The sequence below is a fragment of the Branchiostoma lanceolatum genome, chromosome 1 (assembly GCF_035083965.1).
Source record: "Branchiostoma lanceolatum isolate klBraLanc5 chromosome 1, klBraLanc5.hap2, whole genome shotgun sequence".
Taxonomy (NCBI): Eukaryota; Metazoa; Chordata; class Leptocardii; order Amphioxiformes; family Branchiostomatidae; genus Branchiostoma; species Branchiostoma lanceolatum.
The window spans coordinates 16,160,072-16,172,427 of record NC_089722.1 but is presented as its reverse complement, the minus strand read 5'-3'; the positions used below and the strand labels follow the sequence as shown (position 1 = coordinate 16,172,427).

Genomic DNA, 12,356 nt, shown 5'->3' with positions numbered 1-12,356 from the left:
CACGCCTTTCCAGCATGAATTATTTACCAAGGTCAGGTCCATAATCCCCCATGTTATGTATACACGTCATCGCGTGGTAAGCTTAGTACAGATCATAATCTACAGAAACGTTACCTAATAACGTTGATGTTCACGGTTTTTGGTTATAATTAGAAGAGACTTTTGTGTACCAATTTTCTTTTCTTTCAGCATAGAGCACATGGGCTAGGAATTAGCGTCTCGTATATGTTGGGCAATGAGAATAATTAGGCATTTAGGTTATCACCGCATATTCGTCCTATATGTGCGTCTTGGTGTGGATATATGGTATATGATATATTGGTAAAAAGTATCAGATTATCAGTCAATGAAATGACAGCATATTTATCAAATATGCGCCTTGATTTGCATATGATATAATCGCTGACTAATGAATGTTCTTTCCTCTCTGAATTTCTGGGTACTTCCGGTTCTTCCATGTATGACCGCCCGTTTCGCAGATACGTTTACTTTTCGCCTGTTTTGGAAATCTACACTTGCTGTTTGTCTACCTCCCACAGACCCAGCCGACAGAAGCAGTCAAAACAAACAAAGGAAAGTAGAGAAATCAGCTGAGTCAATCTTTCGAGCGACCACTTGTCCGACAGCCGTGTGACGTCATAGCAGGGTGACCCTGGGAGCGAATCAGGTGTGTAGCCGGTCACGTGACGTAGCTGGATGAGTAGTAACTGTCATGGCTGTTGTCTCAAGACTCAGGTGACTGATGTCCGACGCGACAACTTTAATTGTCTTCGCCTAGGAAACACCCTAGACAATTGTCTCTCTCTTCTTCTGTGAGCTATCGTGCATTAACATTTCAATGTAACGTTACCTGGCATAACAAAAAATAATCGTATCAAAAACCGTTTGGACTAGGAAAAGAAATTGAATGTTTTGGTGTAGGTGAACAGTGTGTTTATGTACACGACAAGCAGCGATGCAAATTTCTTACTTGCAAGATTTCTTTTAAAACGCAACAAGCATAGTGGTGGTACAAATAAACAATGGAGTCACGCTGTGTTCAAATTGTGAAATACCTGACATAAGGAAAATAAACGTCACTGTTGGTATTGGTTTGCAGAAAATCTCACTGTGGCTGTCCTTGTACATAAACGTTTCCGTTATGGAATATTTGGGTCGACCCCCAAAGCCGGAAATACTCCCTCCATTCTTTGTAGGATTTTGGATTTTCTAGTGTCAAGAACGCCAAATTTGGGCATTTCGTTAAGAATGTGAATCGTTCACGTTAGTTGAATGCTAATTAGGGATTATACAGAGTGGAATGCTTCTGGAGAAGAGGGAATGTCCCTTTAAAGACAATCAAAGCAACATTAGGGCGCAAAATATGGAAACAAAGAAAATGCTGAAATCTTTATGGTAGCGACATTTACTACCACCATTTAGCACAATTGCGTAATAACTTCACACTTTGAGCATTTTTAAACCGCGCAAAAACGTGTCGTACGATGATTCCCTTAATTTCGCGAGCCTACAAAATCCAAGGTGACAATTTTCAGTATTCTCACATATGCATCAGAACGACGTCGTGTGTTTGCATGATGGACGTCGCTATACATTGTGATGGTGTTGTTTGAACTTATCATGTATAGAAATTATGAAATAAATTGACTTTCAAAATCCAATCTTCGGGACCTAATGTTGCTTTGGTTGCCTTCAATGTAGAGCTCCGTTTCATTGCTGTGTAGTATGTCAAGCAAATCCCTTTCTTCTTAAGAATATTTTATGCGAGCATAGTAAGGCACATTCAAAGAACGTTCAAGTCAACACTACATATTCAGATTTCAAATTTAATACACGCAATTTGGACTCAACCACTGAAAGCGGTACGATCACAAAGTACAGAATAAAAACAGAGAAACTAGAGTTAAGTATTTGTGCTACATATACTTCAGATTTGCTATATTAGTTTAGCGAGCACGGGGTCTTTTTATGAATATGAATTGGTATTGAATTTTTCTTTTTATTTGAGTTGAATGTGTGATAGTTGTGTGCTGATTTGTTAAAAAATAGAGAGAACGCTAGCAACCCCAATGAAATGGTATGGCTACCCTGCGACGTCACAAAATCAAGATGGCGGCCACCCCACATGCCAATAGATCCAACAAAGCTTTTGCTACGCAAACCTTTTGGATTAAGTTGCTACTAACAGAATAGACACTATGATAACCATGGCCGAAACGACGGAAACCGTGCTTCCGTTACTAGCCACCCCGCCATTATCACAGGTGTCCGTTTCCGCCATGTTCCTGATGACGTCATTCCAGAGTTCCATGCGCCTGGTCTGAAGGAACTGTCCATTCGTCAGCGGGCTGTCAATCATCAAGTGTGCTCTTGTCTCATTGGTGAACGGCTGCCACGTGACTCCGTCGATAGGAGATGGCGTAGGATTCCTTCATGATAAAAAGAAAACAGAAATGATTTTGTGTCAGTGTCCTTAAAGTTTGTTGATCATTTACAGCTTGTACTATGACTTGTACTTTGCTTGACTTGATTATGACAAGACTTGATTATTTCTCTCTGTTATTTTCAGTACTAAATGATAGGGATAAATAATCAAGTAGACAACAATTAAAAGGTCGGGTACAGCTTCCGCCATTGTTGTTTCTAGCGCTGTGTGCTTGGAGAAAGCTAGTGGGAGCTGAATAGCAGCTTTCTAACGTTTTTGTGACCTGTTTATTTTTATTGCAAAAAGTACAGGGTGATTACAGCGACTCTAATGGATGTGAAAAGGAAACAAATTAACAAAAGTTTCGTTATTTAAGTACCGGTAACCGTATTCTTCGCGTTTTGAAAAAAAAAGTCTTGTGACTCTGGCGACCGTTGCAACGTTACGAGTCACCGCTCAAAGACTTGAAGTACATGTGTTGTAATAGGGCTTTCAGTGTGCCGAAATATCGCAGGCGTGTATGTGTGTGCACATGTGTGTATGCGTGTATGTATTTGTGTGCGTGAGTGCGCGTCTTGGTTTGCGTATGTGTGAGTTTATATGTGAGTGTGTGTCTATGAGAGAGAGAGAGAGAGACAGAGAGAGAGAGAGACACACACACAGACACAAACATGGACAAGTTCAAAAAGCTAAGCGACCGAAAGTCAAGTGCTACTCTCCCACGCATTCCTCTTACATCCGTTATGTGAATCTCGCACATTGGAATGCTCATGGCCCTTTGTCTGTCATCCACAGTGTACATAATGTGCACACAGAGGCAGGTAGTTTTTGGTAACCCAACTCTCTCAATTTGCAGGTGTTTGATTAGACCTGGTAACGTTACATGTTGGTTGAAAATTGGATCCATGGAGATGTTATACTCTACTCTACTCTACTCTACTCTGCTCTACTCTACTCTACTCTACTCTACTCTACTCTACTCTACTCTACTCTACTCTTCTCTTCTCTTCTCTTCTCTACTCTACTCTACTCTACTCTACTCTACTCTACTCTACTCTACTCTACTCTACTCTACTCTTCTCTTCTCTACTCTACTCTACAACTAGTTTTAAATTAAGAAAAGTAAATCAATGGTGCAGAGGACACCACATTCTGAGCAATCATTGTAACGACCGAGTCCGTTATTGGTGAATACGGAATGTCAATGATACACTTACATACACGTAGCACTGTACCAGTATGGGCAAGGAACAACACTTATCATGCCCCTGCGCATGCGTTGCGGTGGCAGGGTGTTTGGCCCCAGGACCCAGAGGTACCGGGTTTGAATCCGGGGTTCCCTGATTTGTCCTGTTGACGTTGTGCCATTGGGAAATGTACTTTACACGACTTTCCTCACTTCATTCAGGTGAAAATAAGTACCTAGCTTCTGTTAGGTAAAGGACGTTAAATGGAGGTCCCGTGTTTGAGGAGAGCCACACCTTGAGCACGTCAAAGAACCCACCACACTTATCGAAAAGAGTAGGGGTCCTTCCCGGTGTGAGTGGATCATATAAATCTGTCCGGATATGCAGCTTATACTCCTCAGTGCAAACCTGGTGTGTTACGGCTTGAGGCGTTTACCGGGTATGCAATACAAACAAAGCAAAAAACGCATAAAAACGCAAGCACTACCCTCACCCTGTCTTGGCGAAGTTGGTCCACATTGTGATCATCTTGTCCGCCATGTCCAGATCAGCTGCCGTGGGCGCGCCGTTCACAAACCGAATTGGCATGTTGAAGAGAAACCTGAGTTCTGCCGCATGCGGCACACCTGTAGTATACATGTAGTAACTCTTTTAATATTTTGAAATATCGATTTTGGGCGATTTTTTTATTTAATTTTTTTTTGTTATCAAATAAAAAAAATCGCCAAAAATCGATATTTCAAAATATACTCGTTGACACGCATCATTCTTTAAGTATTACTATCATGTACATTCCTGCAAAGTTATTTTGATAAACATCGAAGCACAAGCCAAGGAGAGCGTTTTTTTCTAAAAAAGGGGCGTGGCCTTATAAATCTTCATGACGTAATCATGACATCATACTAATTGGCATAAATTATCACCTTGCTATAAGGTATAACCTGCAAAAATTAAGGTTGAGGAAGGTTTGTAAAGCTTAAGAAAGGGTTTTTTCAAAAACATCCCAAAATTCCTCAGCCACCCTTCAACAATACCTTAATAGAGTCATTTCACGAGAAAACCAGGCAAAACCAGGCAGAGGTGGGAAGATGGGGGTCGGCCAAATCGGCTCATACTTTGTATATGTGATAGGTATGTGGAACTATGAACAGCCATAGAATCTAAAAACCCTTCATGTATTTTTCGTTATGTAGTTCTGGGACCTCCTCGAAGACCCTCAAAAATCGAACAATTTATGGTTAGAAATTACTGCAATTGTGATGGCTTCCCTGATAATTATTAAAAAGATATGGACATAAGTTTTATATTTCCATATAGCATGGTTTTCAGAGTTTCATAGACTAAAAGTTCAAGTTCAAGAATTGAAATTAAGAGGGTGTACTAGGGGATTATCAGAACTGTTGAAAGCATAATTGTCATCTCGTTAAATTTTAACTCTACGAACCGGCAAATTTAAATCTTGCTCTTAATCGTTTATTGACCAAGCTGGTCTAAGACACTTTTCAGTACAGCTAGTTTAGTCTAAACATGTATCTATCTTTGCTAGTACAATTTGCATTGATAAAATCCTTCATTATACGTTCCCAATAACACTTCACCTTGCCACTCGGAATATGTGTCCGGGATGGGTTGATAACCGAAGCTGTACTTGTAGGTTGAAACGCCCCCTGCCGACATCTTCAATAACACCTTTTCCACCGGCGCGACGTACCGGTAGTCTGACAGGAACTGGCAAGGGAGAAAATTCATCATTATAGTCTCCACACAAAATTCGGGGAACATGCGTCCCATTTTCACTTCAGTTTTTCTTTCTTTCTAAATTTTGTATCCTTTCCTTCGTTAAAACTTTTTATTGAGTGTCAATATGCTTCATTTCATAGTACAATGCTTAAGTTCTTCCAACACTAAGGTATTCACGGACTCAAACATGATCAATTTCAGTTTTCATCAGATGGATTTCGTGTACCCCATATCATCTAACAAAGTGAAGCGTCCATGTAACTCTATACAGAAGGCAGACTTTTGGAGTTCAGACAAATAGACAAAAAGTAATGATCGAACTAAATGAAACATCCAGGCACCTGGGCCATTCCGTTTTTTCCTTTAATATTTGATTATTGATATTTGATGATTAATATTTTGTTTACTTTCTGATCTACTTCTTCAAAATTTGTTAATTACGTTTAGTATTGAACATATTAGCGTACCTTATTATGTTTAATACCTTAAAATCCATTTTGTATTTCCTCGTATCTATTCATTTATCAAGATTTATGGTATAAGTTGAACTTATTTTCTATCGTTAATTTTCCTTAGTTTTGAGTTATGTACAATTTATGATATGATTCCTATTGTTAAGTTTCGAGGGGAGGCCCAAGAAAAGCCACCTAGGCTTCTGCCCCCCCCCCCTTCCATCTTTTTTTGGCCCTGTATATCTTTGTTTTAAACACTTGTACATATGCAAATGAATGAACAAACAAACAAACGTCCAGGCACCTGTATGTAGTTGTCCCTATTTGTGATGGGATCGTCGATGGCCTCGTAGTCCGTGTAACCATGAAGGAGGGCGTCGGAAATGAAGCCCTTGTTTCTCGGGTAGCGTTCCACAAAGTCGACCAGGGCGTCAATAACAAGGTTTCTACTTACTCCATTCTCTACTCCTGGAATACTTGCTGTTAAGAAGACAAAGAGAAAAGGATATTTGAGCGAGCTTGATTATTGAAGTATTGATGGAGAAGTAAGTATAAAACCTATGTCAAGCCTCGACTTTGTCAAGAAAAGTCATCCCTTACTTAACATTTACATTCCTTCCTTTTAAAAAGGTAGGTATACGTTAGTCTGTATTTACACAAGCTCTCGGCCGGAGGTTACTGACCCCCACCCAAGCTCTAGGGGATGGCGGTTACAGGAACGGCTGGCCACTAGGAGCGCGATTCGTCAGGCTAGGTATACGTAACGATAGTCCCATAGCCTATTGATACCGTAGGGGCAGTGGGTTGTTATCACCTGTGTCTGGAGCACGGTATTAGAAGGCGGGGCCCATCCCTCTCCTTTTACCGTCTTTTACCTCCCCGAACAAAGTCAGGTACCCATTTGTACAACTCAGTGGACTGAGGAAAGTCGTGTTAAGTGTCTTTCCCAAGGGCAAAACATCGCTGGCATGTCAGGGGATTCGAACGCAGAACCTCTGGATTCTGGGCCAAACACCCAAACCGTTACACCAGCACGATGCCACAATCTACTAGTACTGTAACATGGTAAATGCACAATCGTTCGCGGTGGTTTTATGTTCGCGGTTTTCGCGGCGAACTCTTCATTGCGAACTTAAGACCACCGCGAAAAGCCGTTCCATTGTGTGACTGTAGCGCTACTATTGTTTCAAACGCGAACTCGAAACCACCGCGAACACTCCGTTTTCTCCTTACAGCGAAACTAAATCCCCGCGAACATTTCTGCGCATGCATTGTATTCGAATTATTCTCAAAACTAGTGTTGAAATCTAATTTCCGGTGCGTACCCAGGTCTCCAGAGCGCTCGTCCGTGGTACAGCCGGCCATGAGGCGGACCTTGGTGAACTGTCCCTGGTCCACTAAGTCCCAGGGCCGGGCGGGCAGGAAACCGCCGGGACCGTCAACTATAGGAGCCCAGGCAACGGTCGACATCGCGGGCGGCTTCTGTTGGGTCAAAACAGTTAGTATTTAGTCAATAGTGAAACCTATCTACTTACATGGATGTGCTGTAACATGTTTTAGTAGATCTTGGCCATTTACGTGTATAATTACATATACTTGCGAATACCTACACGTAAATTAGAAAATTGCATGTCAGAAAGGAATACAAGTTTTCTTGCATTGATATATCAATATTGATATCATCGTGTAACAGAAGAAAACAGATTGAAGAAATTAGGACAAACAGAGACAAGTCTTACGCCAACATCTGCACTGCCGATCTCTTCTGCCGTCTTCTCTTTGAGACAGTCAACCAGCTCTTGTGATGACTGAAACAAATCGCAAAAACAACATGCGTTAATGTTAATGACAGCGTGTCGTCATAAAAGTTGTAAAAAGAGAGCGAGTTGCTATGACTTTGGCAGAGTACATCACATGATTATGTGATCGAAATCAGTGACTTTTTTGACAACGCCTCAGGCACGGAGGTACCTTTGTTTTTGTGTTTGTTCGTGACGCCACTGGTGTATTTTCTTACATGATATATTACCCATCAACATGGTGGACACTGGATACGTCATAGTCACGTGACGTCCAACATCCAATAGAAGTGCAGATTGCACAGACCTGCGTACTGCAGCCCATCTGCCTGGCCAGTTCCTCTGTGTACTTCTGAGGCTCGTACTCAGGCAGCAGGACGGCCCAGGGACTGGTAGAGGCGCCGCTCTGCAGAATGGCCTGTTGGAAATAGTCTGGAACACGCCAAACATATGTATTCTTGGCTGTTTTAGTAGGTTAGTCAGTTGTTCCGAAGTTATATACTTTGAAGTCACAGATGATACAGATGAAACATTGTCCAAACGTTCCGTTCTTTCAGGACAACGTCCTAAATAAATTTGACTCATCAGATGTGAATGCGATATTGAAATGCAATTGATATCAGGTTCGACTGAAAGACTTGGTAAAATTTTTAAGAGATTGTACCAATGACGAGACAAAAACAAGGGCAGAAATGGAACAAATGTCACATATAGTACCGACAGTCATCAGCTTTGGTGAGTGAGCTCAGCCACTTTGAAAATGTGATGTTTTACATATTCTCTGCCTTTGGTTGACTTGTACATGTACATCTCACATTCTTTTGAATGTCTTCCAAATAAGAATTTAGCACAAAAAGATGATTTTGTACCTCTGCTGAGCGGAGATAACAGGTGCAGGGAGGTACTTGCTGCTCCCGAACTTTCACCAAATATGGTCACACGGTCGGGGCTGCCCCCGAATGCCCGGATGTTCGCACGAACCCATTTCATGGCTTCCAGTTGGTCCAACATCCCATAGTTTCCTGGGGCGCTAGAATCTCCGGTGCTGAAAAATCCTACAAAGTCAACAGGATCATATATGAGAAAGATAAACCAATATGTCGAGGCCATAGGCGTTATGAATTATGTTTTTGTAAAATATTTTTGATACAGAATGATTGCAAAATAAATGATATTAAAATCTTCAAAATTGGTGTAATGTTGAGATACAGTAGCTATAGGGGCCCCATGTTGATATGATTATATGGATGACATCCTCTGTATCCCAAAACTGATGCGAGCAAAAGGTAGCCTTCATTATGAAGTCTATGTGGTCTGGAAGAATAAACAAAACTAAACACACAGAGTATGATATACCGAAATATAGAATCTTCATTTTTGTACTTTCACATCTTCTTTGACTTTGGCCTTCTACAACATTAGTATCCATTTTCTCATTTTGCAGCTGCTTTGTACGATTTACTCTTTGTTCTTTTTTGGAAACGGACGAAAATTGATGCGCCCGCGGATGTCATCCATATAGTCAAGTCAACATGGCCTAACCTAGAGCTCCAAGGCGATAGTTTGTGATGACGACGATCACTCCCTTTTGTGCCAGTAAACTCCCGTCATGCAACTTGTTGGCTCCGTTCAGGTGTGCACCGCCATGAATGTAGAGCATGACGGGAAGCAATGGGTCATCGTCCGACACCTGCAGAACAAACAAGATGGCGGGGCTTCAAGGTCATCATTGAGTTCAAACAAAAACTAGCCAGATAGAGTTAGGCAGCCACACCAAGCGCATTTGAAAACTTATAGCTTAAAATTGCCGTTGCTACTAACTTTTACCCAACTTTCAGCATAGAAACCTAGGAGGTTGAAACAAGAATGGAGTGCTCTCTCATAAGTTATTTTAAGGTTTCTTGTAGAAACAACACCTTGGTGCATTTTTATGATCCTCTATAGCCCGTGTTGTTACATGTTCTGATGCATGAAGCACCAAGCATTCAAGACTTACATAGTTTCAAAACTAAAAAATACAGATCCTGTGTTTCAATGTTATTATCTTCGCCGAGTACTAGTACTCGGGGAAGATTATGTTTTCGGTTGAAAAATCTGTTGGGTGGGTCTGTATGTATGTCAGGAGCATAACTCAAGAAAACTTCAATGAATCTTTATGATTTTTGGTAGGTGTGTAGTGGTTGTGCAAAGGAAGGTCAAGTTCGAAAATGGTTCACCTTGCGTTTTTCAACAGTACTGCAGCGGACTTTGAATTTTTTGTGTTTGTTTGTAGGCAAAAAAAAAGAGACGGAAACGTTGATGGATCTTCATGATTTTTTGCAGGTGTGTAGATGTTGTAGAAACGAAGGTCAAGTTCGAAAATTGTTCCCCTGGCATTTTCCGTCGGTACTGCAGTGGGCTTTGTGTGTATGTGTATTTGTATGTCGCCAACATAACTCAAGAAGCTGTCGATGGTTCTGCATGGTACTTAGTGGGTGGGTAAGGTTTACAGAAAGGAAGGTCAAGTTCGATAATGGGCCTTCTAGCGGGTATCTAAAGTATTGCAGCGGAGCTTCAAAGTTCGGGGTGAAATTTTCTGGAGGCGCCAGGTTCATGATGTTTTTATAGTGGATGGGTCTTGGGGCAGGGAACAAGTGGTGTAAGTTTGGGCCTCTTGACGACTTGTTTTGAGCTGCAGTGGCCCTTTATGTATGGAACTTTGAAGGAGGATAACTCATGCAGGGTTTGATGTATCTTTATTGCTTTTGGTACGCAGGTACCTTAGGTGATGATTAACATAATGAAATGTATAGTATGCAAATTGGGACCTCATTTACATAATTAAAGAGAGTAATGTATAATCCCATTGAAAGCTGTCACTCAACCTCAATTCAGGGACACTTGGAGGATTGCCTGGCTTGGGATTTAGGTCACCCAGCTGTGTGCCAGCTGTGCGCCCTTCATTTGGTAATAACTCAAGAAGGGGTCAATGGATCATCATGATTTTTGGTTTGTTAATAGCTTAAGTTATAATTTGATTTAGATAGGTGGTAATTATGCATATGGGAGCCAATATGCATAATTGATGAGGAAAAACCATAATTCCATAGTGATCAATGGCAGGAATTCGATACTTGTAGCATCTGAAAGTTCATTTAACTTGTTACATATATCAGCACACTCTACACATATACTAGTCCTGTACCACCAAATGATTTTTAACACTTTCTAGACTGGACTCATTCTCCCCCCCCCCAGCATAACTTCCAAATGGTATGGTGCATGATCAAATTTGCAGCGGGTGATAAGCATGTAAATATTAATCACTCTCCATAATAAGCCTTGATTATTTGGCGAAGATAAAGTGTTCGTGGAACTCTAGTTATCAATAATACCTGGGGAGCAAACACGTTCAAGTTGAGACAGTCTTCAGAAACATCGATGTCGTTGAGACTGGGGTCGTATGACCCGGCCCCTGACGTTGCCGGGTACTGTAGACATGCTGGTCCGAACCTTGTGGCGTCATAGACATCGGTCCAAGCCTCGTGCGGCTGAGGGGGGCGAAACCTGAGGTTCCCTGTCGGGGCTGCTGCGAAGGGCACACCGAGGAAGGTGTTTAGAACGGTACCGTCGTCCAAGGCCGTGGCAAACCCTCGGATTGGTCCAAGGGTCGTGGAAACGTCTACAGCTTGACCATTGATGACCATACAGCAGATGACCAACAGAATCTGTAGCACATGCCATCTGAACAGCATATCAACATTCAGTGCCATGTCCACATCAAACATGCACAGTCGGTCTATTTTTAAAAACTGGCAGAATAAACTGAACGACTATCAAACTGTTGTTTACATTATTGGTACGCTAGGTACTGTGGGAATACTTATTCCGTGGACTTTGGACCAGGTCAACTAGTACCTTACCCTACCTTACCTTTACAAGTCAATTATTACCATACCTTACCGTACGACGTTAATTATTACCTTACCTTAACTTACCAAGTCAATTACTAGTATAACCCGTATATAAACACGTCTTTCAAGGAAAGGGATTTTTTCTCCACGACCAAAATTTATCCACGTCCAAAAAAGAGCGCATTTTTTTGCACCTCGATGGATGCTATGTCCGAATGAATTAACTTTATTGCATAACAATTGTACGGCAGTACAATGTATGGCAATCAATAACAAGAATTCTCAGAGGCTAATCTGAACTACTTCTGTCCAAGGACACAATGTCTCTATTCTGTCTATGTACCAACGCATGGACTGTGTACGTGTGGCACTAGTGAGGATACAACACTTAAGAAGCACCATGCAGAGAACAGCACCTTAAGCTTGAGCCCACGTCTAGCGGAGAAATATCGGACACAAAGGCAAGGACAATAATAACAACAAGAAGGGTTCGGAGTATCTCCATGAAATATTCTGATTATGCATACTTTTGTATTTGTTATACAAATTAGGACTGTATTTACATAATTGGTATCTGTTAATGTTCAACCAGCCACAACTGCATATGTTAGGGTATATACACATGTATTTGAGTCCTATTGTAGAAAACACTGAAGTTACAGAGTTTCCTCATTAAATGCACATTAAGTCCCAATTTGCATAATTTACATTTCGTTGTGCATATTTCTGTCTAAGCTGCCTGCAATAGGGATTTCCTCTTTGGAATATTCTAACAAAAACGCCCCTGCAAATCCAGAACAAGCTGCTATCGGGCCCAAATCTACACCACTTCGACCTTTTATCAAAAGCTATCTGCCACC

At 41.3% G+C, this 12,356-nt stretch overlaps 1 protein-coding gene across 1 annotated transcript; it reads right to left on the bottom strand.

Annotated features, from left to right (window-relative positions):
* Positions 1-1,812: 1,812 nt before the first annotated feature.
* On the bottom strand, positions 1,813-11,647 carry LOC136437723 (neuroligin-4, X-linked-like). Its single transcript, XM_066432258.1, has 10 exons — positions 10,978-11,647; positions 9,146-9,293; positions 8,473-8,658; positions 7,911-8,035; positions 7,544-7,612; positions 7,130-7,286; positions 6,109-6,284; positions 5,211-5,340; positions 4,106-4,238; positions 1,813-2,429 (listed from the first exon to the last, which is right to left on the bottom strand). The coding sequence occupies exons 1-10, from the start codon at positions 11,368-11,370 to the stop codon at positions 2,171-2,173; spliced, it is 1,776 nt and encodes a 591-aa protein (XP_066288355.1). The 5' UTR covers positions 11,371-11,647; the 3' UTR covers positions 1,813-2,170.
* Between the last annotated feature and the right edge of the window lie 709 nt (positions 11,648-12,356).